General features: G+C 36.6%; 1 protein-coding gene across 1 annotated transcript in view; it reads right to left on the reverse strand.

Moving 5' to 3' along the window:
- PCCA (propionyl-CoA carboxylase subunit alpha) overlaps positions 1-25,337 on the reverse strand; it is a 265,961-nt gene that overhangs the window by 214,670 nt on the left and 25,954 nt on the right. The window contains exons 5-6 of the mRNA XM_079327423.1: positions 11,913-12,026; positions 10,363-10,416 (exon numbers count right to left, since the gene is read on the reverse strand). Of these exons, the coding sequence (XP_079183549.1) occupies positions 10,363-10,416; positions 11,913-12,026 (168 nt within the window). The remainder of the gene's footprint in view (positions 1-10,362; positions 10,417-11,912; positions 12,027-25,337) is intronic.

A 25,337-nucleotide genomic window follows, 5' to 3' on the forward strand; every position in this document is an offset into this window, starting at 1 on the left:
GCTACTCAAGTTCTTCAAATGCTTTACTAAATAACATTTTTGATAAGGATACATCAAACAGATGGCACTCAGAACTGACTTTCAAAAGGTAAATTAGGTACCTGAATCAGCCTAAATTAAGTGCCTAAATCTCTTTCAATAAGGCTTCCGTCAAATACCAGTTCAGCTATAAATAAAAATTTATCAACTTCAGTTCCTTATGTTTTTTGCACATACCCCTTTACCCCAATCCCAAGATACCTTTGAGTATTCCAAGATCCCTTTGAGTCTGCCTTCATTCTGAATAAGGCAGAAATTTGTTAACTTGTTTCTGCTAAAATCAGCTATACTAGCCTAAACATTTTAATAGGAGAGTTAGGAGCAGAGGATCATTTGTTTAAACAAGATAATTTTAACAGAACAGGTTTACAAAGTGACTAGGTGTCACTGTCATTCCAGCACATCCAAGGAGGGCAATAACCTCTCACAAGGACAGGCAGTAACAAGCCACTGGAAGCAGCAATCTCTTGGTCACAGTCTGACCACAGCTTAGTAACCTGATCCTCAGGAGCAGAACACAGGCATTGGCAACCCTCCAGGGAACAAGAAGCACTTGCCAGGTTCTACACAAAACACATCACCTAACTTCAGGAAATCAACTTTTACACTTGGATTAGTCCAAAGCTTCACTGCTGAAAAAATTCTAACCGCTAAGTATTTTAGGGACTTCCCCCATTACTCTAGCAGGAACTGTTGAGTAGATGCAATACTTTAAGCTACCAATGTTATTGATCACTTCGATTCAGTCTGAAATATAAATGAATAAAATATGCTGTGAAAATAGACAAAGTTTATTTCTAAGTAAGCCTTTAAATAGAATTAAAGTGAAAAGAGAGACATTTGTAAGAATGAGCAGGAAGTATTTTAAAGGAATTTTAAAGAATTTCAGGAAATTCTTTAAAAGACTTGCAAAATGAACAAAATCAACTGCTAAACACAATAAGGTGGCTGCGAGCAATCTATTAAATTCTTACTCTTACCTGGGGATCACAAGTCATGTTGTGCTCAGTAAAAGCTTTCATTGACAAAATCTGACAAACCAGGTAAACTACTATCAAGTAGTGCTTATGCTGATATGGTGTTCATAGATTTTTTTGTTTGACCAACTCTCCTATGAGGAAATGCTGAGGGAGGTGGGACTGTTTAACCTGAAGAAGGCTAAAGGGGAGCTCATCAGCATACACAAATGCCTGAAGGGAGAGCATCAACAGGACTGAGCCAGGCTCTGCTTAGTGGTGTCCAGTGACAGGATCAAAGGCAAGAAGCACAAGCTGAAACACTGGAAGTTCCCTCTGACTATCTGGAAACTTTTTTGACTCAGAGAGGACAAACACTGGCCCTTGTTGCTGAGAGAGGTTCTGGTGTCTCCAACCTTGGAGGGTCAAAAGCCCACCAGACATGGTCCTGCCAACCAGCTCTGAGTCTCCCTAGTTGAGCAGAAGTATTGAACCAGGTAATCCCCCCCAGAGGCAGCTTCCAATCTCGACCATACCGTGAAAGAAAGACTGTATTTGATAGCAACCATACAATAAGAATGTGCAACCACCTGGAAGATATTGTAACAACATAGAATATAGTAACTGAATGGCTAAGAAGTTAAAGTGTAATCAAACAGATTAAAGACTGAAAAACGTTTTTTAACCCTGACATGCCTAAATGCAGTGTCGTAATTCACTTTCAGTAACTAGCTGCATGTGGTATATTAGCAGTGGCTCGCTCAACACGCAAAGGTAAGTGGAGCAGTTCTCACACCACAGAGAATAATCACCCCAGAGAGGTTACATGACAGTCTCCTGCCTCGGAAGCAATACTGAAACAAGGGGATCTACAAGGGAAACCTATGGTACATTAAACAAGCAAGTAGGTTAAGTCTTGTTACTGTAGAAACTATTCAAAATTTTGAAAACTTTACAGTACAGCACAAACATTACATAATGTACAGATACTAAACACCTATACAAGAGTTTTAATCAAGACAAATACAACAAATTAAATATAAAATTACCAAAGATGTATAAAGTAAATTCTTATGTTTAGAAAACTAAGTTCTAATGTTTCACCATGATGTTAAACCCTAATTTCAAGAAAATATTTCCTGAAATAAGATTATGGTCAAAATATATACCATGAAAAACAAAGTCCACCCAAAGAAAATTTGGCAAAAAAATTTTGTTCAGTCCAGTATAATAGCTTATCTTTAGAAACATGTTAACCAAAAACCCTTCGGCTAGCATCCTTTTTCACAACTACTGTAGTAGACACTCATATTTCAGAATCCACTAAAATTGAAATCAGAAAGAGCCAACTATAGGGTGTGAATTAGGAATGAAGACGCAGCAAGGCACTGTCATTTTTAATCAAAAGAAAAAATACTTTCCATCACTTACCACAACAATCACAAGAAGGGACCACTGGAGGTCTTCTAGTGCAACCTCCTTGCTCAAGAAGGGACACCCCTAGAGCACATTACTCAGGATTATTTCCAGTCTTGGAGTATCTCCAGGGAAGGAGACTTCACTTCTCTCAGCAACCTACACCAGTGCCCAATCACCCTCACAGTAAAGATCACCATCTTGATGTTCATGTAAAACTTCCTATCCATCACTTTCTGCCCATTTCCTCTTGTACTACTTCTTGTACCACAAAGACCCTGGTGTTCATCCTCTTGGTACCCACACTTCAGATACTTACAGACATTGATGAGGTCCAGTTCCCAGAGAGACATTCCAGTCCCTTGATAATTTTTGTCACTCTCCACTGGAACCACTCCAGGAGCTCCATGTCTCTCTTGTACTGAGGAGCCCAGAACTGGACCCAGCACCCCAGATGTGACCTCACCAGGGCTGAGCAGAAGAGCAAGATCACCTCCCTCAATCTGCTGTTAGTGCTGTTCCTGATGCACCCCAGGATACCACTGATCTTGGTCACAAACTGGCTCATGGACAGCTTGTTGTCAATCAGGACATCCAGGTCCTCCTTCTCAGAGCTGCTTTTCAGCAGGTCAACCCAAGTTAAACAGGCTTCAAGAATTAAATTTAAAAACGTCTTCAAAACCTCCCTCAAAAGTAACTACCTCCTAGCCCTGGGATGGGAGTTGTAGCATGTTTCTATCCTTCCTCTTATAACACTGCTGTCAATACCAAAAGTCCATGTGTATGTAAATACTGCATGTTGTAAGAAGACAGCTCATAAAGTGGGTATTCAGTAGACTGATTTTGATCCTGTTGCAATAGTTTTCAGCTACAGTAGAGAACATAATTTTCCCTATCATGCTATGACTATCTACCATACATTATTGCTTCAATGTATTTCAACTGTAAGAGTGCACAAAAAAAACCCTTTATACTAAGTTGCATTCATCTCTAAAGTCAGAATTAATTTTCTTGATACACCTATTTTCTGAAAAATACATATAAACTCTTAAGTTTATTCAATCTGTAATGTAGATCTACTGAATACAGATCAAACACTATAAAATACATTATTTCTTAAAATGCAAGCAGGAAACAGAAGTGATTATTAAGGAAACACTGTAGAATTCTAAGCTGAAGCTTCATCTGCCTTGTCACAAAAGTAAATTGGAATCCACAGAGCAATAGAGGTTCTTATTTTAAAGACATCATTCAATTATTCATGTTAAACCCAACCCTACTATTACTAATGGGACATTTAAAACTGATTTTAGAAACAGAGAAGGACATCATATTTGCAATGTTACATCAGTGATACAGAATTGGAGAAATTAACAATCACCATAGATCAGAATGGACAATTTATTATAACCAGAAAAGTTTGTCTGCAGGATTGCAAATCAAAATAGTAAAGAGGCAGAAAGTGAAAGGAAATATTACCTGTGAAAGAAGAGAATTACATTGCATTTCATTTGCATGTCTTCTATTATTGCAATGAGGAAAAACACAGGTACACATAGTTAATATAATTGCAATTGTGGAAACAGAGCAGTACATTTTCATTCTCATGACCAGACAAGGCAACAGTGAAAAAAAGAGGACAGAACAAAGTATTTCTGAAGAAACAGGAAGAATTCCTGTAAGTCTGGAAGTAAGTACTATTGCAGTGACACTGAGCATCAAGAAATAATGAATTTTGACAAATCAGGAGTCCATATATCCATTCATCTGCAGAACCACACACCCTACTAAGCATGCCAAAGTAATGCTGCTCAAAGGCACCTCATGAGAAACATTAAATGACTTATGATAGTCCACATAGGCAAAAATACCTCTAATATCTTCACATGCACACCATTAAATCATTCCTCCAGAAGCCATGCAAGTCCACAGTTCATCCATCAAGAGTCTCACACTTCCAGGCATTACTATTAAAATCAAGAGGTTATGTGCTTGCACTTTTCCTGAGGACAGTTGCACATGTTAAAGCTTTCAAACTAAGCCACTTGAAGACATAGCTTTAAAAAACATAATTTAAAAATAAAGGCTTAGTCAACATAAAAACCAAACACGAATAGGTCAAGACTGCCATGTCATAGGAAATGGCCTAATCACGAAGGAGATTGAGAGAAAAAAACATATTAAGATTATGAAGTTTAGGCAAAAGAACATAAAGAGAAGAAAGTACTTTCATCAAATTACACAAATCTTCGACAAAACACTACCCTGCATCTTTAAATATATGCATATAGGTTATACACATGTATGCTCACAAGACCTGTAGATACACATCCTGAAACTTTTAAGTTTAGGCATACACCTGCCCTTGAAAGAAATGCTCTAGCTACATACAGCAGTTCTCAAGATAGTTATTTACAATTTGCAACAGGGTAGAACTAGCATCAATTGTTTCTGTTGCATAGCAATCTTAAACAGGACACGGATGATATAACATATCAAAGCCTTTGATGGCTTTTAGCAAAGGTATTTTAAGTTTTCTACAGTAAAGGAGTAATATAGCCTTCCTACTTCCACACTAGTAAGTGCTATGCAGACAGTTCAGATGACTCAGTTTCATTTTTCTAGCTCATATAGACTAGTAGAGTCTGACAAACACTGCCCATGATTTAGTACACACACTATTTGTCTCTGCCATGGATTTCACCTGATACAACAGATTTAGATTGTTTTTCTATGAAAATAGCTTGCTCAGAATTACATTCAAGAATACAAGTAACACTCAAAAGCATTCTGCCTCAGAACAAAATAAGCATCAAAATTACAGGTTCACAACTCTTCTGGGCAGCAAAGTGGTGACCTGTTCACTTAGGCAATGCACTGACCTAAGCTTTATTACCCTGTACAGACAAAACCTCCAGTCTCCAACAGACAAAGCACCTTAAGCCACCACAGGCAGTTGTAGCAAACACACTGCTGACTTTGGTAGGCAATGAAACTCTGGCCTGCAAGGCATAGTGTATACAGAACACACATTGAGAGCTCTGTCTTCCCCACTCCCTGAAGTATACCATCTCTGTCATAAACAGGTTCTTAATACCAAGCTTCCACTGCCTTTTTTTGACCACCTTTCCACTATTTGGGAAGCATAAATGCTAATCAGTCACAAGAGTTGACAGGTAAAAAGCTAATGCACGTGGGAACAGCATGAGAATCATACCAAATGTTTCTCAAAAATATAACATCCACTGAACCACAATAAAGGAACTTCACAATTTGCTTACACATAACAAATCTATGCATAACCATGGCAAAGAAACAGTCCAGTAAGAGTTTGCATTTCAAATAGTGAGAATCCCATCATCAGCTGTGCATAGGTCTGTAGATCCATCTGCACAAAGCTCTTCACAGATCAGACATGTGTCCCCTTACAGAAGGTGACACAAGTTGTTCTTTGGTTTACCTTTTCTTTTGCAAACTTAGCTGCCATTTACAAACGTGATCAACCATTTCCATATACATTGTTTGCCCACTTATTTCAGACAATACATTGTTGGGATTTTTAATTCCACCAAGAATGTTAATCTAGCTTCAAAGGTAAAGAGAAGTAGCACTGACTGCTTTGTTCTCCCCCAGAGTCATGTCAAACAGTAGTTGCCAAAAAGGCACAAAAGATGTATACAACCAGGTTTCACTAGGAACTCCAAAAAGATTCATCTTATTCCAAAATTGAATGCTTTTTGCTCACCATGTTTATGGCTTCTATCCCAAGGAGTGGATTTTCACAGGAGTTAGTGAAGAAACAGTCAGAATATTGTCAAGACTGCATTCAGAAAAGAAAATTCCAGATTAAGGCAGCATTTGTAATTTTAACTGCTATCATTTTGAGATAATTTTATGCACATATTAAATAATTTTCTTGGAATAAATATACTACAAGCCACTACCTTTTATGAAAGCACAAACTCTATCACATATTGACCAGACATCAAAATACTATGAAGATTTATAAAATTGACAACTGATTATTTTTCACACTAGATTTCCAAAATAATAATTTAGGTGATTTTTTTGCTTATTTTGTTTTTAACAGTAGCATCCCAAGGGATTTTCACAGCAGTCAGCAAAGTGGAAGTTCATTTGGGTTTCTTTAAATTAAAAAGAAAACTGATCCCATGACGACTAACTGCAAGGCAGACTCACCATGCATCAAGGTCTAAGTTTATAATCATTACCAGGAAGCAGGAAAGGAACAGAACCTTGACTGCAGGAGTAAGACTCCTAGTTGCTGCTAACATCAGCTAGACAAGTAGCTGCACCGACTCTGCAGTAATGACTGTGCAACCTAATCACACACTCCCCTTTCTTCTCACTCTATTCTCACCCAGACTAAAAAAAAAAAAAAAAAAAAAAAAAAAAAAAAAAAAAAAAAAATTAAATACAAAATAAATAAAAAACCAAAAAAAAACCCCAAAAAACCTAACAAGTCACTGGGATCACAGGCCAATCCTCCCAAACTATTCAGCATGTTAAGAGACCTGACTCAGCACTCCCATCCACTCACCAAAACCACCACTCTAGAGGTTTGCAAGCACAGGAAGAAAAATGGCAATTTCAGAAAAGTATATCTTTCAATTACAGGTCAATCAAAAGGCTCATCTCAATCTCAGACTTCTCTCCTTCCCAAATTCCAAAGACATGCTTTTAGGTAACAGATGACAAAGCTTCTCAAAAAAGGTCTGCATTAATTTCAAAAAAAATGGGAAACACTAAGCAAGCTAGCCTAAATACAGAGGTCACTAGCAAACTCTTCTAAAGCAGGAAAGGAACAAACTACTCAATTCTGCATAGCATCTGGCAAAGGATACTAGCTTTTTCTTTTTTTATGCAGGCATAGATTTTAACTTCAACTTAACATTTATGACAATACTGAATATTATGCAATTATTCCTTGAAGGAGGGAAACTATATGAAAATATATTTGCATGCGTAAACTAAAAGTACCAAATTATTTGCTGATTCTAAGGAAATACATTCATTTGCATAAACCCATATTTTGCTATTCTACATCAAGAATGTTATCAGTATTATCATAAATGCATCAAAAGATTCCATGTTCAAATACCAATCTTTAAGAAATTGACCTTAGTATTTATCTTTGACAGACTCACTCAGTATAAGTGCCATGAATCTTTTTTCTGCAAGCCAACAACAGCAACCAGAGCAGATACACAAAGACAGGACTGAATGCACCAATTTGTTTACTGAATCACAATGAACATCATGCCAGATATTCACCCACTGATTGTTCATTGGAAATTTTGTTTTGGAAACAAAGGATCATTTACTTGTGTCTGCTGTGCCCATTTTAAGAGAGAAGAAAATTAATTTTTTAAAGAAAAAAAAATACTGTCTACAGCTGTATACTATTCCATAAGTCATTCAGACAATAATGAGCAAAAAGACATGCTTTTGTTCAAATCAAACAGTGGGATTACATGTGAACGGACCCTCCATGCATTTATTGAAGACAAAGGTTTGCTGTGAGCTCATTACTGCTCTTACAGATAGACAGGCAAGTTTAGAAAGTTTAGTGCTCTTCTCAGTTTCCCAATTTAAGAAGTTTGTTTTAAAAGTACAGATGCATACAAGGAAATGAGCCCAAATTTCATAAGTTCCATCACTACTTGCAGTGCAAAAGAACAAAATAGTGTATATACAAATAACGGGATAGGAAGAAAGAAAACAGAACAAAAACGTCTTCAGTAACTTCATAACAATTTAAACAACATAACAGTTGCAGCCTTCAATAAAGAAAAGAAACAGCAGGCAAGTTTTCCTCCTAACTGTATTAATCAGAGTGTCTTGAAAAAAATATAAGCAGTCCTAATGACAAAAAGATAGACCATTTCACCAGTTCTCACTAGGGGTTTGATCTTCTAGAGCCACTGATATCAAGGAAAGCATGATTATGTCTTAATTGAGACTTTAAATAGTGCATTTAAGAAAGCAAAATCACATTACTTTGTTTCATTATACTTTTAGAGAACTGAACACACTGGGTTTCTGAAACATAATTAAAGCTATTTTGAGACTGCAGCACCAACTGAAACTCAAATATGTTTTTAGTACCACATGATTTCAGGAAATTGTTCAGAAACTTTTCTAGGACCCAAGTGAAAAAATGAGGAATTGAACAGTGAAGAGGACCTACAGGAATGTTTGTACTTCTTCCATTTCTGCTTAATCCTGCCAAAAAATTGTTCCAGGCCATCACATTACCAAGATTGTAACTGACATTACCACACCACTTATATTTTATTGTAAATAACTCCAAGACCACTACAGAATGTAGTGGTTCAGAGTAATAACTACCAAGTTTCCATGCTCAGCAGCAAAACAAAGCAAAATAGCATAAGTGAGCACTTCCATTTCATTGCATTTTTTTGTTACTAAAAAAAAACAAACCAGGAAATGCCAACTAAATAAAAATAAATGCCAGTTATCCTACTGGTCTAATCCATTGAGAACAGAGTTTGTTATAAATTAAGCCAGGAATCTTCCCCGTAAGAAGAACCTCTAGTACACAAAGCAGAATAGTGATAAAAGAAAGCTGCTAAACTGCATGAAAATAACACATAAGAGATTACCCCAGATTTGGTAAATCCTGGCAAACACCAAGTGTTTAGAATTCCTTTCAACTTTAACATCACTAGCACTCAGCAGGGTGTACTCAGCATCCCATGGAACCTGCACTTGTTTTTGTCTAGGGGCTCCAAAAAAAAATAAAAATCCCAGCAACTGCAAAGTATGACATTTTTAAATTTCCTTCTCAAACAGTCTCCTTAATGAGCAGGTACTATTCTCTAACACCAAATAATCAACAAAATTGTAAGGTTCTATATTACAACTAGAACTCAAGCCTAAAGGAACAAAATCAAGAAATGTACTTGGAAGACCTATTCCACAATGCTAAGGACAAAAGAACTATCATTTTAGAATCAAATTATTCATCTAAGTTTTTTTTTATCCTGAATCAAAAAGGTGCAAATTTCTCAAAAGCAGAAACAAATTTATCTTGCTTCCTGTAAAACAAGGTATTTCTTCAGCTACATGGTTCATTTACTCCATAACATGTTAGTAGCTGCAATGGCTTTTTACTTTGAACTTCAATGCAGTATGTGCTTGTCCTTGCTCTGAGCAAAATTAGTAGACAATGACACATGATCTGCAGTGATAACACATACAGAATCCACTCAGGACTTTGTTCAAACATTGTGGATGTAACTTCCTCCTAGCATGGCCCACACTTTTAAGCAGCTGCACAAAAGCTTTTGGGGGAAAAAAAAAAAATTAAGTCAGACTATATAGCTGTTCATGATATACAAAAACCTTACTGAAGTAAAAAGGTTTTGAACAATAATTTTTATAAATTCAGACAAAGTGAAAACAGCACCCTTTTGACTCTTTGGTCCTTTCAGAGAATGCAGCTCCACAATACAACATCACCAAGCGAGAATCCAATTTTTAAACAGCTTTCTATTCCCATCCCAAAGCGCAGTTCAGCACCTTCTCAAGGCTGCTGATACAGCTGTTCAATAGCTGTGCTATGAATCAACAAAATGATCACTTAAAACCAGATACTTTTAACCAAGATCCCTTCAATGACCCAGTTTTGCAGAACAGCCTCATAAACAGTACAGGCAGAAGCAAAAATCCTGAAAAGTTTTTACATCCTGGGTAAAATTCTTACCAACAGGGTTCTCCAAAAGAAAATTCAGACTGCAATTGCATTGTCAAAATGCAAGAAATCCACATGTACAGAAAGCATACCGAAATGTCCTATGTTAAGGTATCTTTTAGATTTGCCTTGAGTTGGTAGCTTAACTCCTCAGATATCTAGGAAGGAGCATGCACCACCTACTGCATCAGTCACAGACAAATAAAAACTTACCAAACGTCTAGCAAATTCTTTATTTTCTGAAAGAAATCCATATCCTGGGTGTACCTTGGAAGACAAAAAGAAGAAATCCAAGCTGATTGAATTCTGAAACCAGACACCAAATATCTTTTCAGATACAAGGGATGGTAAAGTAGATCACTAAGCATTTAAACAGGTTGAATACCTTAAGAAACACTCTTAACACACTGATTTTTCTGTCCGAACTCAAGTTGTTGAGCTACCATTTCTGAAACAAATTTCCCTATTTAACTAGGGGGAAAAGGGTTGCTTGCACAACAACTGGAGCTGTTTGCAGAGCAAATGGACATTCCCTTTGGTGATTTGCCTTTTGCTCTTTTCAGCTCTATTGCAGATTTCCCCAGATATGCTCATCCACTCTCCTCAGTAACCATTAGAAAGCACTCTGTATCCCAAAATATTTCCAGCACTAACATAACAATGCTGCACAGGTCCACAGTCATAAGCCCCTACCTCTAGTGACCCTGGCTAGAGAGCACAATATATACTCTCTTCATTAGTCAAGTCAAGCATCCTGTGTGCCTCATTTGCTACTCACACCCCAATATACATTCAGCCTAATTACTTGAGAAGAGCATGAGAAAGTTTTCATTTTACTTTTTGCAAGTCACATGAGATTCTTGATCTAATATACTCTGACAGACAAAGCATAAGCCATTTCATTCTCTTCTTTTAAAGAGCCAATAACTGGGTTTCATATTCAGAAACTCAAAGGGAGGAAAATACTGGTTTTCTTCATAGGAAAGTTTCTGGCCCCTAAAGGCATTGTACTAAAACAATGTTTGAAAGAAATCACAGTGCTGATCCAACTGTTCAAGGGTAGTTAGTGCTGCTGATGTATACACATCAGATTTTATTTTAATAAATGCTCTGTGTAAAATAGCTCTGAACAATACATTTATTTCAGTGACAGACAAAGAACATTAAGAATGTGAACATGACTACATACTCGTTTTTCCTACTGATTCCTGTTAAGCTTTGATTCTCTGGCCAACTTGGAGGGAAAAAAGGCAGACTTGCCCACATTTACACAAATAGGCTAATGTGCATTTTGTAAACATTAAGAAACAAAAGCAATTATGGGATGCACCATTTAGCTTCCTGCAAGTAACATTTACACAATATAGAAAGTGATTCAAATGAAGTTTAAGCACAAGCCATTCTGGACACACTTTGTAAAACATTCTAAAAAGCCATTATGGCATATAAAGGGTTAGCACTCAAAACTAATTGGGATTTTTTTTTTTCCCCCAGCAAATTTGGAAATGAACTGAAGCTGCTCCCTGGTGTGAAAGCTGAATCCAGCAGCCACCTGCAGGATCAGCAACCAGTGCTGCCAGATGCTACAAAGCCTTTGATTTCCAGTAGCGATTTCAGACACATTTAACTCATGTGACATGAACTAACTGGAATAGCATATTCAATCACTTCCCCCCATACACCTTTAAAAAAAAATACAAACTCTGGCTTTTCTGCTTTCTATATAGGAAACAGCTGCAGCAGATAGACACATTCAGACTCACAGCTTGGGCCCTGGTTTTCCTAATGACTTCCATGATGGCATCCATGTTGAGGTAGCTTTTGCTGGTGGGAGCTGGGCCAACACAGACAGCTTCATCCGCCATTTTCACGTGAACCTGAAGAGGCAATATTCTGCATTAACAGATGCTCCCAGCAAAAATAATTAACATCACCCAGTTACATGCACACAAATCTGATTGTGTCAAAGATCATTTACATACCATAACCACTCTAAAATACATACTGAAATTACTAACACTGGCATACAAGTACTTGCACAATAAATCTCATTTCATTTAAGTCCGAGCTTAAGTCGCTGCCAAAATGTTTTATTGTTCTAATACATTGTTTTGAATTTGATTAAATAAAATCAAGACAAATATAATTTCAGCTTCCTATATTGATAATCTATATGTAAATTCAGACTAAAAACTACTTTGTTACTTGTAACCAGGGTAGTCTAATATCTTAATACTTAATAACAAACATTCATGACCAGTTCTAAGCAGGCTCCCCAGGAAGTTGGGGATAATTAGAGTGAATTGAATGAAGGGATGCAATGAGTGTCCCTGCACAGCATCAGGTCAGCACCATGCACAAATTAAAGCCTATGACTAAAGAGTTCAATATCACCACACGTGAACCAGAAAATCTTGAGAATTATTTAAGCAGGCTCATGTTTGATTTCTAATCCATTGTATCCTCATTTATATGCATTTGCCAAATATTTTTTAGTCAAACATTTTACCAAGAATACTAAAATAGCTAGGGTTGAAGTTAAAAGTCTTCTTACATCTCACAAGAATGCTTATCTTTAAGTTTAAAAAGTTTAATTAGATTGGCCTTTAACATGGTTTCAGAGTTCAGAATACTTTTCTTTGAAGTAAGATACACATATAATCATGAAATCAAGCAACCAGGTTTTCCTCATTCTGCTTTTTATAAGTTCCCTTTCAGGATGTATTTAAGAAAGCATGCCATTGCTTAAAATGTGTAAGAGTTTTGGCTGTCACTAAGACCTGTTTAGAATGACAATTTGACATTTCCACTGCTTAATAATTTTTAAAATTATTTGATATCTTCAGCATTTTAAACTGAGAATATATTGCCTAAAAATTGTGTTCCTTTAGAAAATTAGTATTAATTTCTAATAGTATTAATTCTAATTATTCTAGTATTAATTTAATATATATTTGAGAAATATAAGACCCTGAGATTAGTTCAGTTGGTCAGAGCATGGTGCAAATAACACTAAGCTTGTGACAGGTCAGTGTTTTGATCCCTGTCTGGGTCCCCCATATAAGAACTGGACTCTGTCATCCTTGTGGGTCCCTTCCAACTCAATATTCTGTGATTCTGCATGATATTTTTTGTTTATTAACAGGAAATTTTGCTTTCTGTGAACAGGAAATTTATTTGCAAGTAGTATGAAGGCTCTCAAGTGCATCAAACTAGTTAGAAGTTACATAGTCTGGATACAACACTATTGGCTCATTCAGAAGAGACAAGGCCAGAAAAAAAAACAAAAGCCATCTAAAAAACACTGACAAGCAGCACTCAGACAATATTTTGAACAATACAATGAGAAATAAGTAGCAGGCAAATATAACAAACATGTATGACAAGGAAGAGAGTCACTTATCGAGCACCTTAATTTTTTCTTCAGTTTTACTGACCTTTTCTGAACTTGACAAAAGTTAATCCTACCCACAAGAAGCATATTAACTTGCCACCTAATTTTATTTTTCTTTCCAGAGGCATCTCTTACATAGCTTTTGAATTTGCTGTATTTTCAAGTATATGAGTTCACATAATCTCCTGGAATCACCACCCATTTCACATTTCAACTTTTGCTTCTATAAAATCACAACTTTTGTTTTATCACTGCAGCATTGGTCTCAAAATATAAACAGAACAAAACAAAAAAAAAAAATCCTAGAGCACTAGCACAGCCAATCATGCTGGTTTTAGTGCTTTCTAGTACATACACCCTAGTAATTAATTATTTGGATCAAGTGCTATCAAGATTAGCCTGTGTCATCCTTCCTGCAGCACTAAGTTGAAGAAACACCATAAGCTCCTTCATCTTCATGATCAGTTTATATGCTTAAAGTTGCTCTGAATCCCAATGTGGCTTACATTTCTAAACAGTCATTCAAGCCTAAGTTTAATTAGGAATGTGTGTTTTACAAAACCAAAAGCTTCCTTATAGAGCAGGACTAAATATCATTAGCTATTTCTAGGTATCAAGACAAAAACCCCACACCCACCCCTTGCACTGACACCAATACAGTCCCTCTAGTACCCAAAGCAGCCACAGAGGATACTGCAAGCAAATTGACTTTATACATATAAACAGTCTTGTACACTTTTCCCCAATAGTCCCCCACCTTCTGAAATGTTACATTGCAATACAATTCTCTAGAGTTTCAACTCTTCCTTGCCCACATTCCCCTGTAACCTGTTAAATCCATTTCTCTTTGTTCACCTTACTGCAAGCTGTTGGTGCCTTCTCTAGTTCAGTGCCAATACACCCTTTGAATGCACTAGTCAAATCTCTCAAAAAAATAAGTCTCCATTCTACCTCTACTAGTTGAAAACTTTTCAGGATCCAGTGACAGCTGTTCCATCTAGGGGGCTTCTCCTATCTACTTTTATTGTGAGTTCATATCTACATTTGTTGTAAGTAATCCAGCACACACAAACTGGAAATCTGACACTTAGTAATTTGGAATGACAATTCCCCTTAGCATTTAGATTTCTTTGACAATGCACTGTAGTTCATGAAGAATACCCCAAATATTGTAACACAAATACATTGCAATTTTTTAGTATAGAACAAACAATTACTAGTAAACATAAGAGCCACAATTTGAGTCAACATGACAAGTGAAACTTCCAGCTTACTACCAAGTACTGCCTACCTCACACAGTAATTCACTAAACTTTTACCTCTGCAGAAGCTAACTCATAATATTTCTAGACAACCCAAAGAATCCAGCAACTCCCCTTCCTCAAGCCCCATAAATTTCAAATTTATTGATCTTCAAATTCAAGGATTGCTTAAGTATTTGACTTAAATCATACAATCCTATGTATTCAAAACCTGTCCCTAACAGCTAAAACCTCAGAGGTATAATTTCTCCCTTTTCTATTTTAGTTCACAAAAAACCCAATGTCAACAAAAAGAAGTAAGTCCCAGGAGGTTCTTAAAAAAATGCAATTCCTTCATAAATATCTGAATTGACCCTGAAATCTCAAGCATGAATGGTTAACAACAAAGGCTGGAAAACAGTTGAAATTAAGTGCTTAATGGTTTGTACTGCAGGTTTTAATCATATTGGGCTACCTGGGCCTCAAGAGAGAGGTCTCAAGCAGCAACCAAGGGTTTGCTATGTTACAGAATACAAACAACTAGAAATCATTGAAAGACGTCTTTTGTGTAAAAGCAGTTTAATTTCTGTAAAAGTTTTACACTAAGTAGTCTATTTCATAAAGTCTGATTATATTTCAAAAACAACAAAAACACAACCTACTGAATCTTCACTTTATAGAACCTCAACCTAATTAAAAAACTAGAGACTAAGTACAGTCACCTTTGGAAATCCAAACCACAGTCAACCACCTCAAAGACTCCTGTACCTATGAGAGATAAGCTATTAATAATAAAACTCTGGATTTAACAAGGAGTCCTAGCAGAACAACATTAGAATGAATACCATTAAATGGTGCAATGATTTTTAGATAAGTCAACTGGAAATAATTTGAAGTACAACAATTATTTTATTACACAAGTCTTTCTGACAACAAACTGACACAATAACTAGTTCAAGTCAGTCCAACAAGCTTATTCATTCAGAAGCAAACTGCACAGAAGTGGCCACTGGTTATAAAACTAGTTTAGTTTCAGCAGTCACCTTCACAGCAAGGCATCTAAATCAGCAAATCCTGTCAGATCTTTACACAGGAACAGTTTCATGTTCCTTCACCACATTTCCAGCAAATAGGCAAGTAAAGTAAGGAGTCCATCGGGGATGACTTGCCAGTCATTTTCTGCCTGGACTGGTTTCAAGCACCACTACAGGCTGCAGTAGCTCTGAGGGTGCAGAGTGCACTAAGAGATTACAGTAGCAGCAATTGCATTTGGAGATCCTTCTACATTGTATATCAAGAGAATTTATAAAGAAAGTTTAGGGGTTTAGGCATCACACTCCAGAAGACAAATACATCCATAACCTAAAGTTTTGGATATGAACACCACAAAAAATAGTCAGTATTTGCCTTGCAGATGATCCAATTTAGAAGGGCTGCACTGAATCAGAGCTAGTACATACCCAAATTACCTAGATTATATTAGCCCTCCTTTATCCTGGACAGTGACATGTTCCTTTGACAGTAGCATATTCTCTTGCATAGCCATACTCTGAATTTACTGAATTTTCATCATCATTAAACTTGTATCTCAAATAATTATCATTTCAAGAAATCAAAATTAATAACTTGCTACCTAAAATATACAATAGGTCTCCTAGAGGTGCTCTGTTTAACACAGCAGAATCAAGGTAACCTTCTGCAGGTCACTCTGTTGCTGCAGGTCCCCAGCTGAAACCTTTATGATAAACAAAGTACATTTAAATATGCATGTCTCTCAACATTTAAACATAGAAGAGTTCTCAGTATGAATCTTGAACACATTAAAAATGATCTTAAGGCAAAGAACTAAACCACTTACTTTCAGTGCATATACAGTCTATAAAACAGACACCAAGAAAATTTACAGATTTCTACCATTAGAATTATTCAGCAGCTCAAATTTGTTACCTTCTTATGGATCTGGTTCCTGACAAAAAGTGCTTTTCTCCTCCGTTTGTTTCAATCAATCATTCTCATTTACTAATCCAAAAAGTAAAGGCTGACTTGATCAACAAAGAAAAATATATCTACATGCATTTCCTGATAGAGTGTTTAATATCATCTGCATACTTTCCACAGATATTTTATATACTTCAGCAGTTTCTGAGGCTTATCATGTGACAGATGTAATTTACTTCAGTGTAAATGTCTAATTAACACATATACAAACACACACACACACTCCCCTTTTACTCCACCTCTGAGGAGGTAAATGTCTGGGATTCCCCAGTGTCTCAGTTTTTCAGGGTAGGCCAGCCCACACATCCCCAGGTCTCAACACAAGTTGATATTCATGCAGCAGAGACAGTTATACTGAGTTGCAGGCTGCATTTCCCCCCTAATTCTTCTGTGCTGTTTCAGAATTTATGTTATAGAGAAACGGTTATAACTGCATATGCAGTGCTAATCAAACCTAAGAAGCAATTAAAACAACCTCAGCAAAGAGAACACTTTTGTTTGGTACACTAGATAAGATTGAGCACTGTTCAGACAAAGAAACCTAATCAAACAAGTCATTCCCCTTTTATAGCTCAAATCAATATTACACATTGGAACAACATCCGTTGGTGTAAGTGGATTCCCGTAATTGGCCCAAACTGCATAATACCGCTCAGCAAGACAAATCACAATTAGCTCAACCCATAAAATAGGGCTAATGAGTAAATCCTTTGTAAGGTAGCTAAAAAAAACCAACCACCTCAAATCTTGCCAGCACCATTGCCAAAAGGGACAGACAAAACAGAACAAAAAGCCTGTGGCATTGAACAGTCTTGAGTTTAAAAAAAAAAAAAAAAAATTAAAAAAAAAAATCAAACAGATGCAAAAAAGGTTCAAATTCACTGCTCTGCTGAAAACACATCTTTCATCTGACCTAAGTATTTTTTGCAGCTTGACATTAAAATACACACACCAGTAATACAATAAGTACGAGCACATAGTGGACAGTAGTCACACAGCCCTTAAAGCGCTATCTGGAAAGAAATACTGTCACACCATCACAGCATTTAACCCTAAAACAAGGGAAACATGTCTAAAGCACACAAAAAACAGAGCTGTGAAAGAAATAAATAGCATAAATATCCCATATTTCCCATATTTAATTTTACTCAGCATTCCAAAAAGCTTAATGAAAATTCATGCAAATAAACAGGTCAACCTGCAGAGTCAACATAAATAGATTTTTTTGCAAGCCTATTTTAAACTATTTTAATTTGATGGCCCACAAAGAGTTATAGAAGGACTCTGTAAAACAATTCTTCAGTGGCCTTCAAACATGTTTTGGTGAAGAGCATGACTAATATTCCCCTCCAAGTCTACAATGACCCTCAAAACAGCCCATCCATTCATCCATAGGATTAGATCCCTGGTTCATGGACATCAGCTGAGAAAAATTTAAGAAAATAACACCCTTTCTTTTACCTGCCAGTCTTGCCATTCAAGTTTGCCAGCTGGTCAAAAAAATGAAGACAGCAAATAGCCTCAGTAACCAAAGGCCTCAAAAATCCACATTTTCAACTAAAATTAAAATTATTTGATCCAGGTTGAACTGAACAATTATTAAAAGACAAGCAACATGAAGCAGGAAAGGAAGACTGCTTTATTACCCAACATGAAGAGAAAACACATTTCAACATACATCAAGATTTTCATCTGTTTGCATTCTCACTTATACACGAATTTATTTTTGTAACGTTAAAAAAAAGAAAAAGTAAATCTCTTCCATGAATGAACCTCTGGAATGCTGTTTGCTGCTAAAAAGACACACAGTTTTACTTGCACCATGAAAAGGAAAGGACTCCCCATTGTACCTAGAGGCCTGATCATCCCTACTGTGAAAACCAGACCATGCTAAAGCGGTCATAGAACAATACTCTCAAACTGTGTTCTGCTTGTGGGGCAAGCAAGTAAATGCCTCCTGAGTCCTGAAGACATTACAGATAAGACTCTAGAGATGAGTTCCAGAAAGGCCTTGGCTCCTAAAAGCCTTTTGCTATAATGCTTATTCTTGGACAGAGCTTCAATGAAGCACCTTCTAGAACAATGGTGAGAAAGAAGGCTACTCTAGCAGAATTTTATTGCAAGTGCTTACTGAACCCTCCAATTAGTACACACGTTTGCTATGGAAGATTTAGTAGAATGAAATAGTTAATTTGTACCACCACCTCCAACAAGTTTTACTCAACACCAACCAAGAACAGTCTTTCTTTGGTAGAGTAACTTAAAAAGTAGGTCAGTAAGCCACCACTAATCTGCCTTTGGATGAACTAAATGATTAACAGAGGTAGAGCAATCAGGAGGGGAAAACCAGAATGTCTCAATCTAACTCCAAGCCATTGCATCAGTAATAGAACACATTACCAATCTTGAGGAAAAAGCATTCCCCTGGCCTCCTTCCACTGGGGTTTCCCTTGGGAGAGCTACCAAGTTCCTTTGCTCAAGTGAAAATAGGAGGCAGCACAGCCACTCAACACAACCTGTGCTGATGTCTGGGGTGCTGAAAGAAAGTCTGCAAGCTTGCAACTGCACTCATATCTGCAGACTATTTTTACTTTGCAATGTATAATCTAGAGCAAGTCTCCAGGACAAACAGGAGATCTTTAGTTCAGAGCACACACTAACAATTTGGGAAGACATTTAAATAAATGTGTTTACCAAAGAGTGAGTCTCCATCTGCTGTGGAGTGGAGCAACTCATCGTATTTATCTAGAGCAGTTCACTATGTTCTGTGAGGATGCTCGGGTTTCATCTTTGCAGTGTATGTGATTCTGCACTTTAAGTGTTTGAGAAAAATAATTAAGTTTTGTGTGATGTTAACAAAATAGTGATACCCTACAGTGTTTTTAGTAGCCTCCCTGCACTTCAAACACATCTGCACCCACATGTCAGCCTTTCCCTAACGGAATCTCAGCTTCTAAGCACATTAGCAAAGCAATAGGACAGATCTTTCTCGTGCTGTTTCTTTTTCCTGCCTCTCCCAAAAACAAGCTTTCCAAGGAATGCAATTGATGCATGCTTCTTTGTTTTGTTTTCTAAAGGGGTTAAGACACGTAGGAGATAGGAAAACTAGTAGCTAAACAGGTCTAGGAAACAGTATCACATGGTAGGAAGATCAGTTAACTACAGAACTTCACACAGTAGAGATTTAGTTCTTAAGCTAGATATTCCAGAAGACACATGGGATACAGAAAAAGTAGGTTAAACTAAGCCACAGTACAAAGCAACACATAGTGGACTCTGGTAATATGCTCCAATCCAGCATTTTCAGCTCTATTTTGGCTAGAGTTCCAATTTCAGACAGATGAACACAGTACACAACCATTCAGATGCCTACAGTGGATGGACTGCAGAAGTTACTTCCAGAATCCAAAGATCAGGGATTCCTAAAACCAGTCTAGTGTTAAAAGAATAGCTCATAACAGCAAGGTGAATGCACAGGTACCTGGCATTTCAACTACACAACAGTATGTAAGAGAAAGGTGAAAAGGGAAATGTGGACATCAACTAAATGCAACATAGTTTGGATCAGTAGTTGGAAGATTACCTTTTTTTTTAAATCTCAAACATCAGATGCACACCTACAGTGCATTACATTCTTCCCAGTTGTAACTTCAGGCCCAAAATGAACCATATATTGAGACTTACATTAAACTTCACAATAAGCCTCACTTTAGGCATATACAAAATGCCACTTAAAAGGTTGATCCCACCTCTAAACTCTCCTCCACACTCAGCTCCAGCAATTACAGTGCAGCTGAGACAGATCAATGAACTGAACAGACACAGTGGAAAAGTAATCTAAGGGGAGGGGAAATTAACCTTCTGTCAGACCAGCAAGTTAAACCATCTCCCAGCCCATCAGATCCCATACAGTGAATGAATGAGAGGGGGCAGGAGAGCTCAAGCACTCCTTTCACAAGTAGTTTAGACTTAGAGGAATTTAGACATAATATGAAACAAGTTCTAAAATGTCAAATAATCCAAAGACAATATAAGAAAAAAACCCAGTTTGTGAGTGAATGCAGAATATCTTAAGGATGAAAAAATTCCAAGCAGGCTTCCTAAAGCACAGATTTTCCTCATGTCTATACAATACATATATATGCTCAAAAGAAAATATATATGGACTTGTATGCATGTAAATATGTACATGCACACACCCCTTAACCACTTACAGGTACCCAGTGAGAGGGGTTATTCCCACTAAGGCTAAACACTAAAGTAGTACATATAATTAACAAAAATTACATCATACATTGCCAGCATAATCTTATGCTTTTATGAAAAATTAAATACTTTTAAATGGCATTCAAAATATTCATACTTAATACTATGTTATTACATGACAGTTACAAAAGTAGAGCATTTTTCCTACAAAATTCCACTAATGTGAATGTTCAGATTTCTTAAAAATCATTCCTTGCTTAGTTTAAATAAAACTGTTAGTTTTGCAAGAAAATTACTTCTCTGCCAGCTAATATACTAATTATTCATTACAGCACAACTTTGTAGAAGATAGTCCTCTATATAAAACCCATCCTAAGTTTTCTACCCTCAAAAGTTCTTCTTTTGAAAGACAAGACAGCTTTGAGATTTCAAGATGCAGATGTCAAGAAGTCTATAAAAACAGTACAATGGAGAAAAAGCACCAAGTACTCCTGAACACAACTGCACAGACAAGCAGCCAGCTCACCAAGTCTGTAAGGACTGCACACATTCTAACAGGCAGAAATAGACAAAGAAACCTGCACTGTCCAAATACAATTTTCACACAATTACTACCAACACTGGACAATTCATTCACAGCAGCAGATACCAGATTTTTTTTTTTTGTGGTCCCATCCTTTTCCAGATTAACTGACAAAAATATTTTCAACCTTTTTTTTTTCCCCCCCTTACAGCCCTCATAGTTCTGCCATAGCTACCTAAATTGCAAAAATTTTTAGTGTGACTCTAGAAAGATCTTTTATTTGCTTGGGAGTTTTTAGTTCACTGAGTATTTTCCCTAACAAAATTTCCACCTCCTAGCTTATTTCCTATGATACACACTTTTCCAACCTAAGTTAACTCAAGGACAGTGAGCAGAATCTTAGCCTCCATTGCTCCTCCTCCCATTAATTTTAGACAGTATTATTTCAGCACATCAAGCAGATTTAATCTAAAAACATGACTTTGACAAAACAGGCCTTGATATATAAAAGAACGTTCTTTACAGGACACTACAAAGTTCTCCCCATCCCAGCACAGATCTTGTTCCAATGAACAGAATGACAGTGAAATGCTCCCCCACCATCTATTTCCTATCCTTCTATGACAAGCTGTCACTTACCTGAATCTCTTTCTTGAGGTAAGAATTTCAGAAGTGCTAAGACAAATGCTGCAGATCTTCACTTTTGAAGTAAAAGCTAGACAAAATGAGAAGCACCACTATCACAATAGCTTAATTACAGTATCATAAATTTTTGTGGCCTATATGTGCAAATTCTATTAATACATATTTAGATCTTCAATGTAGCACACTTGGTCAATGCTAAATATGTATTTCATAAGGTAAAAGAGATAATTGCAACACCTTCACCACAAAGGAAAGAAAACCTATTTCTGCAAGGTGACAACTGTTTCCATTTAAGAGGCACAAATTTTTGCATTCCTCATATAGATAATATTCACAGGTTTAATAAATTAACCCAACATTACACATAGTTTTATAAGCCATTGAAGTAAATATCTATATAAACAAATTCCTATTTCAAAAAAGCCTGGAATTTTAAAAAAAATCTTTCCAGGTTGCATGGAATCTACATAGCACAGCAACATACTCTTACAGAAGAGTTCCTTCTAAATCCTCTTTCCTGTTAGCATTTAGGTTTGGGTTTTTTCCCCCTCCAACCTGCTAAATAAAGTCATATTTCCTGCTGACAGCAAATGATTGGTTTACCTTTAACTCCAGGGGGTTTAACTATCCATCCTTTAAGAAGCTTTGACAGTTTAACCTGCTGAGCTCACAGCACCCAAGGGAGGGTCTTACTTGCAGTTTTACTTCTGCTGCTGCTGACCACTAATACTGACTCCGCAGATAATGGATTTCAATAACAACCTCCTACAGGTTAACTCTTTGGGTAGTAGCCATGATACTGCTTTAATTAAGCTAATACATGAAGGTTACAGTTTGGTAGAAAGTTGTATTTAATTTGGCAGTGCTTACAATAGCAGGAAAAATGCACACATTCACCTGTCCAGCAGCACTGGGATAAATCTGCCAACCAATATAATTCAGTTTAACTATTTTGAAGGTGGACAATTTATTAATTCCATTTCCTCTAAACATGAATTTTTCCAGCATAACTGATAATTTCATGATGGATGGGAAATGGATGCCTCTAACCATGCTGAGCACAGAATGTGTCTATCTGGCATATAAATAGTCCATGCATTACAGTTGAAGGGTGCTGTGTTTGGGTTCTTTACTTTACCAGGTTTGGAGCATCCTGATAACAGAAAATACTAGCACTTCTATTTCCTTGAAGCTAAGTGGCTAACAATAAATTTTATATTTTAGCAAGCTATTATATAAAAGCTTAAAGATTTTAATAACATCTGGTTGATAGCGGGAAATAATTCATATTTACTGAAAACAAGCATTTGGCAAAATACAAAAGCCTGCAGATTGGAGTGTTTAAATCCATTTTGCAGGCCAAGCATTTACCTACTCTTTTTCACCACAGCACTTAAAAGTACACATTCACTTCAAAAATAGAGAAAGGAAAGAGGTTCTTGGTTTAAAATTTTGGTATTAACTTTACCTGCAAAAACACCCATTTGTTGGATTGTTATTTTTTGTTAAAGTACACAATCTGACAGACACTCTACAGAGTAATAATGAAGCAGCATGGGAGCCATTTAATATATTTCTTGATTAACTCATTGCCTGTCCAGTTCTCATTCAGACATGTGCTCACATGTCATAATCGTCATAACTCCCATCATCCCTACAGTTAACACACAAGCTCCTTGATTAGTGCACAACTCCCAGACGAGCCATTGCTAATGCTAAATAATTCCCTCCAGCCTCCTGCGACTATACCGCAGGCTCTCCAATTAAATATAATGTCTCTGATGAGCCATATTAATATGGACAAATTCCTGCCAGAGATTCTAGTCCACTCACTTCCACCAAAGAAGCAACTGAAATAAAAAGAAAAAAAGCAGTGTACATAAAAATTAGCCAAAAGAATAATTTTGCCATGAGGCTGTAATTACAAAACTTTGTTGTCACAAGTATGTTATTCTTGGAGGTATCTGGGAAACTGGCATATTAATTCGAGTTTACTGATAAATGGCAATGAGTAAATTACCATTTTAATAATTGAAAAGCAAGCATGTAAAACAGATAGCTTTTCAATCAGTTAATTACAATTAGTAATATCTAATCACATGTGATAAAATTAACTCAGATCACTTGCTGCTGGTATAGCAATTATGTTCAGCCAGCCTTGTGCATTAAGCATTATTTGAAAATAGCTGTACACTCCTACATAAAGTTTTTTCAGGTTAAAAAATATTTCACTAATGGCACATCCACAAAATTTTCAGAACTTGTACCAAGAAACTACCATGCCTGTTAAAAGACTGTTGTAGTAGCATAGATTATATAGTGAAGTCCACATTTTTAAAGATATTTACAGATGTACCAAGCAACAGTAAAATACTTTAATAATGTAACAGATCCAGTGGTGAGTCAAATATAAAAAAGGCAAATGATAGTAAACTCCCCACTTTAAAATGGGTAGAATCACTGGAAAAATCTAACCTTTTCAGTTCACACTGAAATTTCTTAACATTTAACTCAAAACTACTGCTATTCACTAGAAACTGACTATTTAGACTTCATGAAATTTGTAAGGAGTTCCCAGTCCTTACAGGAGAGTGTCTAATGTCCTTAACCCTAGTGTTGACCCTCACTAGAAAAGATATCAACAAAGGACATGTAAATAGACTGTTGCAGAAGTATCCTTTAGTAGTTTAAAAATACTGCTTGCAACTGCACAAATTGTAAGATATTCAAATAACCCCCATGAAATTTTGATAAGCTCTTCCCCAAGGTCCTTGCACCTTCATCCTTACACTAATGCACTTCATCTTCATTTACCTGATCATTAGTTTCCAGTTTGTTCAGCTGGAAACCAACACACACTAATTACTTTGACATCACAAAGTCCTATCTGTCTTCACCACCTCCCCAGACAGCAGGGAGAAATTATCAAGGGTAGGCATGATAATATCCTGATAAATGATGATTCACATCACCTCACTGTCAATCATCCAGAAGTGCTCACGCAAGATACCACTCAATCTCATTACTGAATCCTAGGGCTAAGAGTACAATACACACCAGGAGTCATATTTCAAACAGCAGGCCACCTGGATAAGATGCAGCTCTCAGAGATTTTCATGAATTTTGTTGGCTTTTTGTTTTAACACGGTAAATGTCAAATATTCATCTATTTTACCATGTG

The sequence above is a fragment of the Erithacus rubecula genome (genome assembly GCF_903797595.1).
Source record: "Erithacus rubecula genome assembly, chromosome: 1".
Taxonomy (NCBI): domain Eukaryota; kingdom Metazoa; phylum Chordata; class Aves; order Passeriformes; family Muscicapidae; genus Erithacus; species Erithacus rubecula.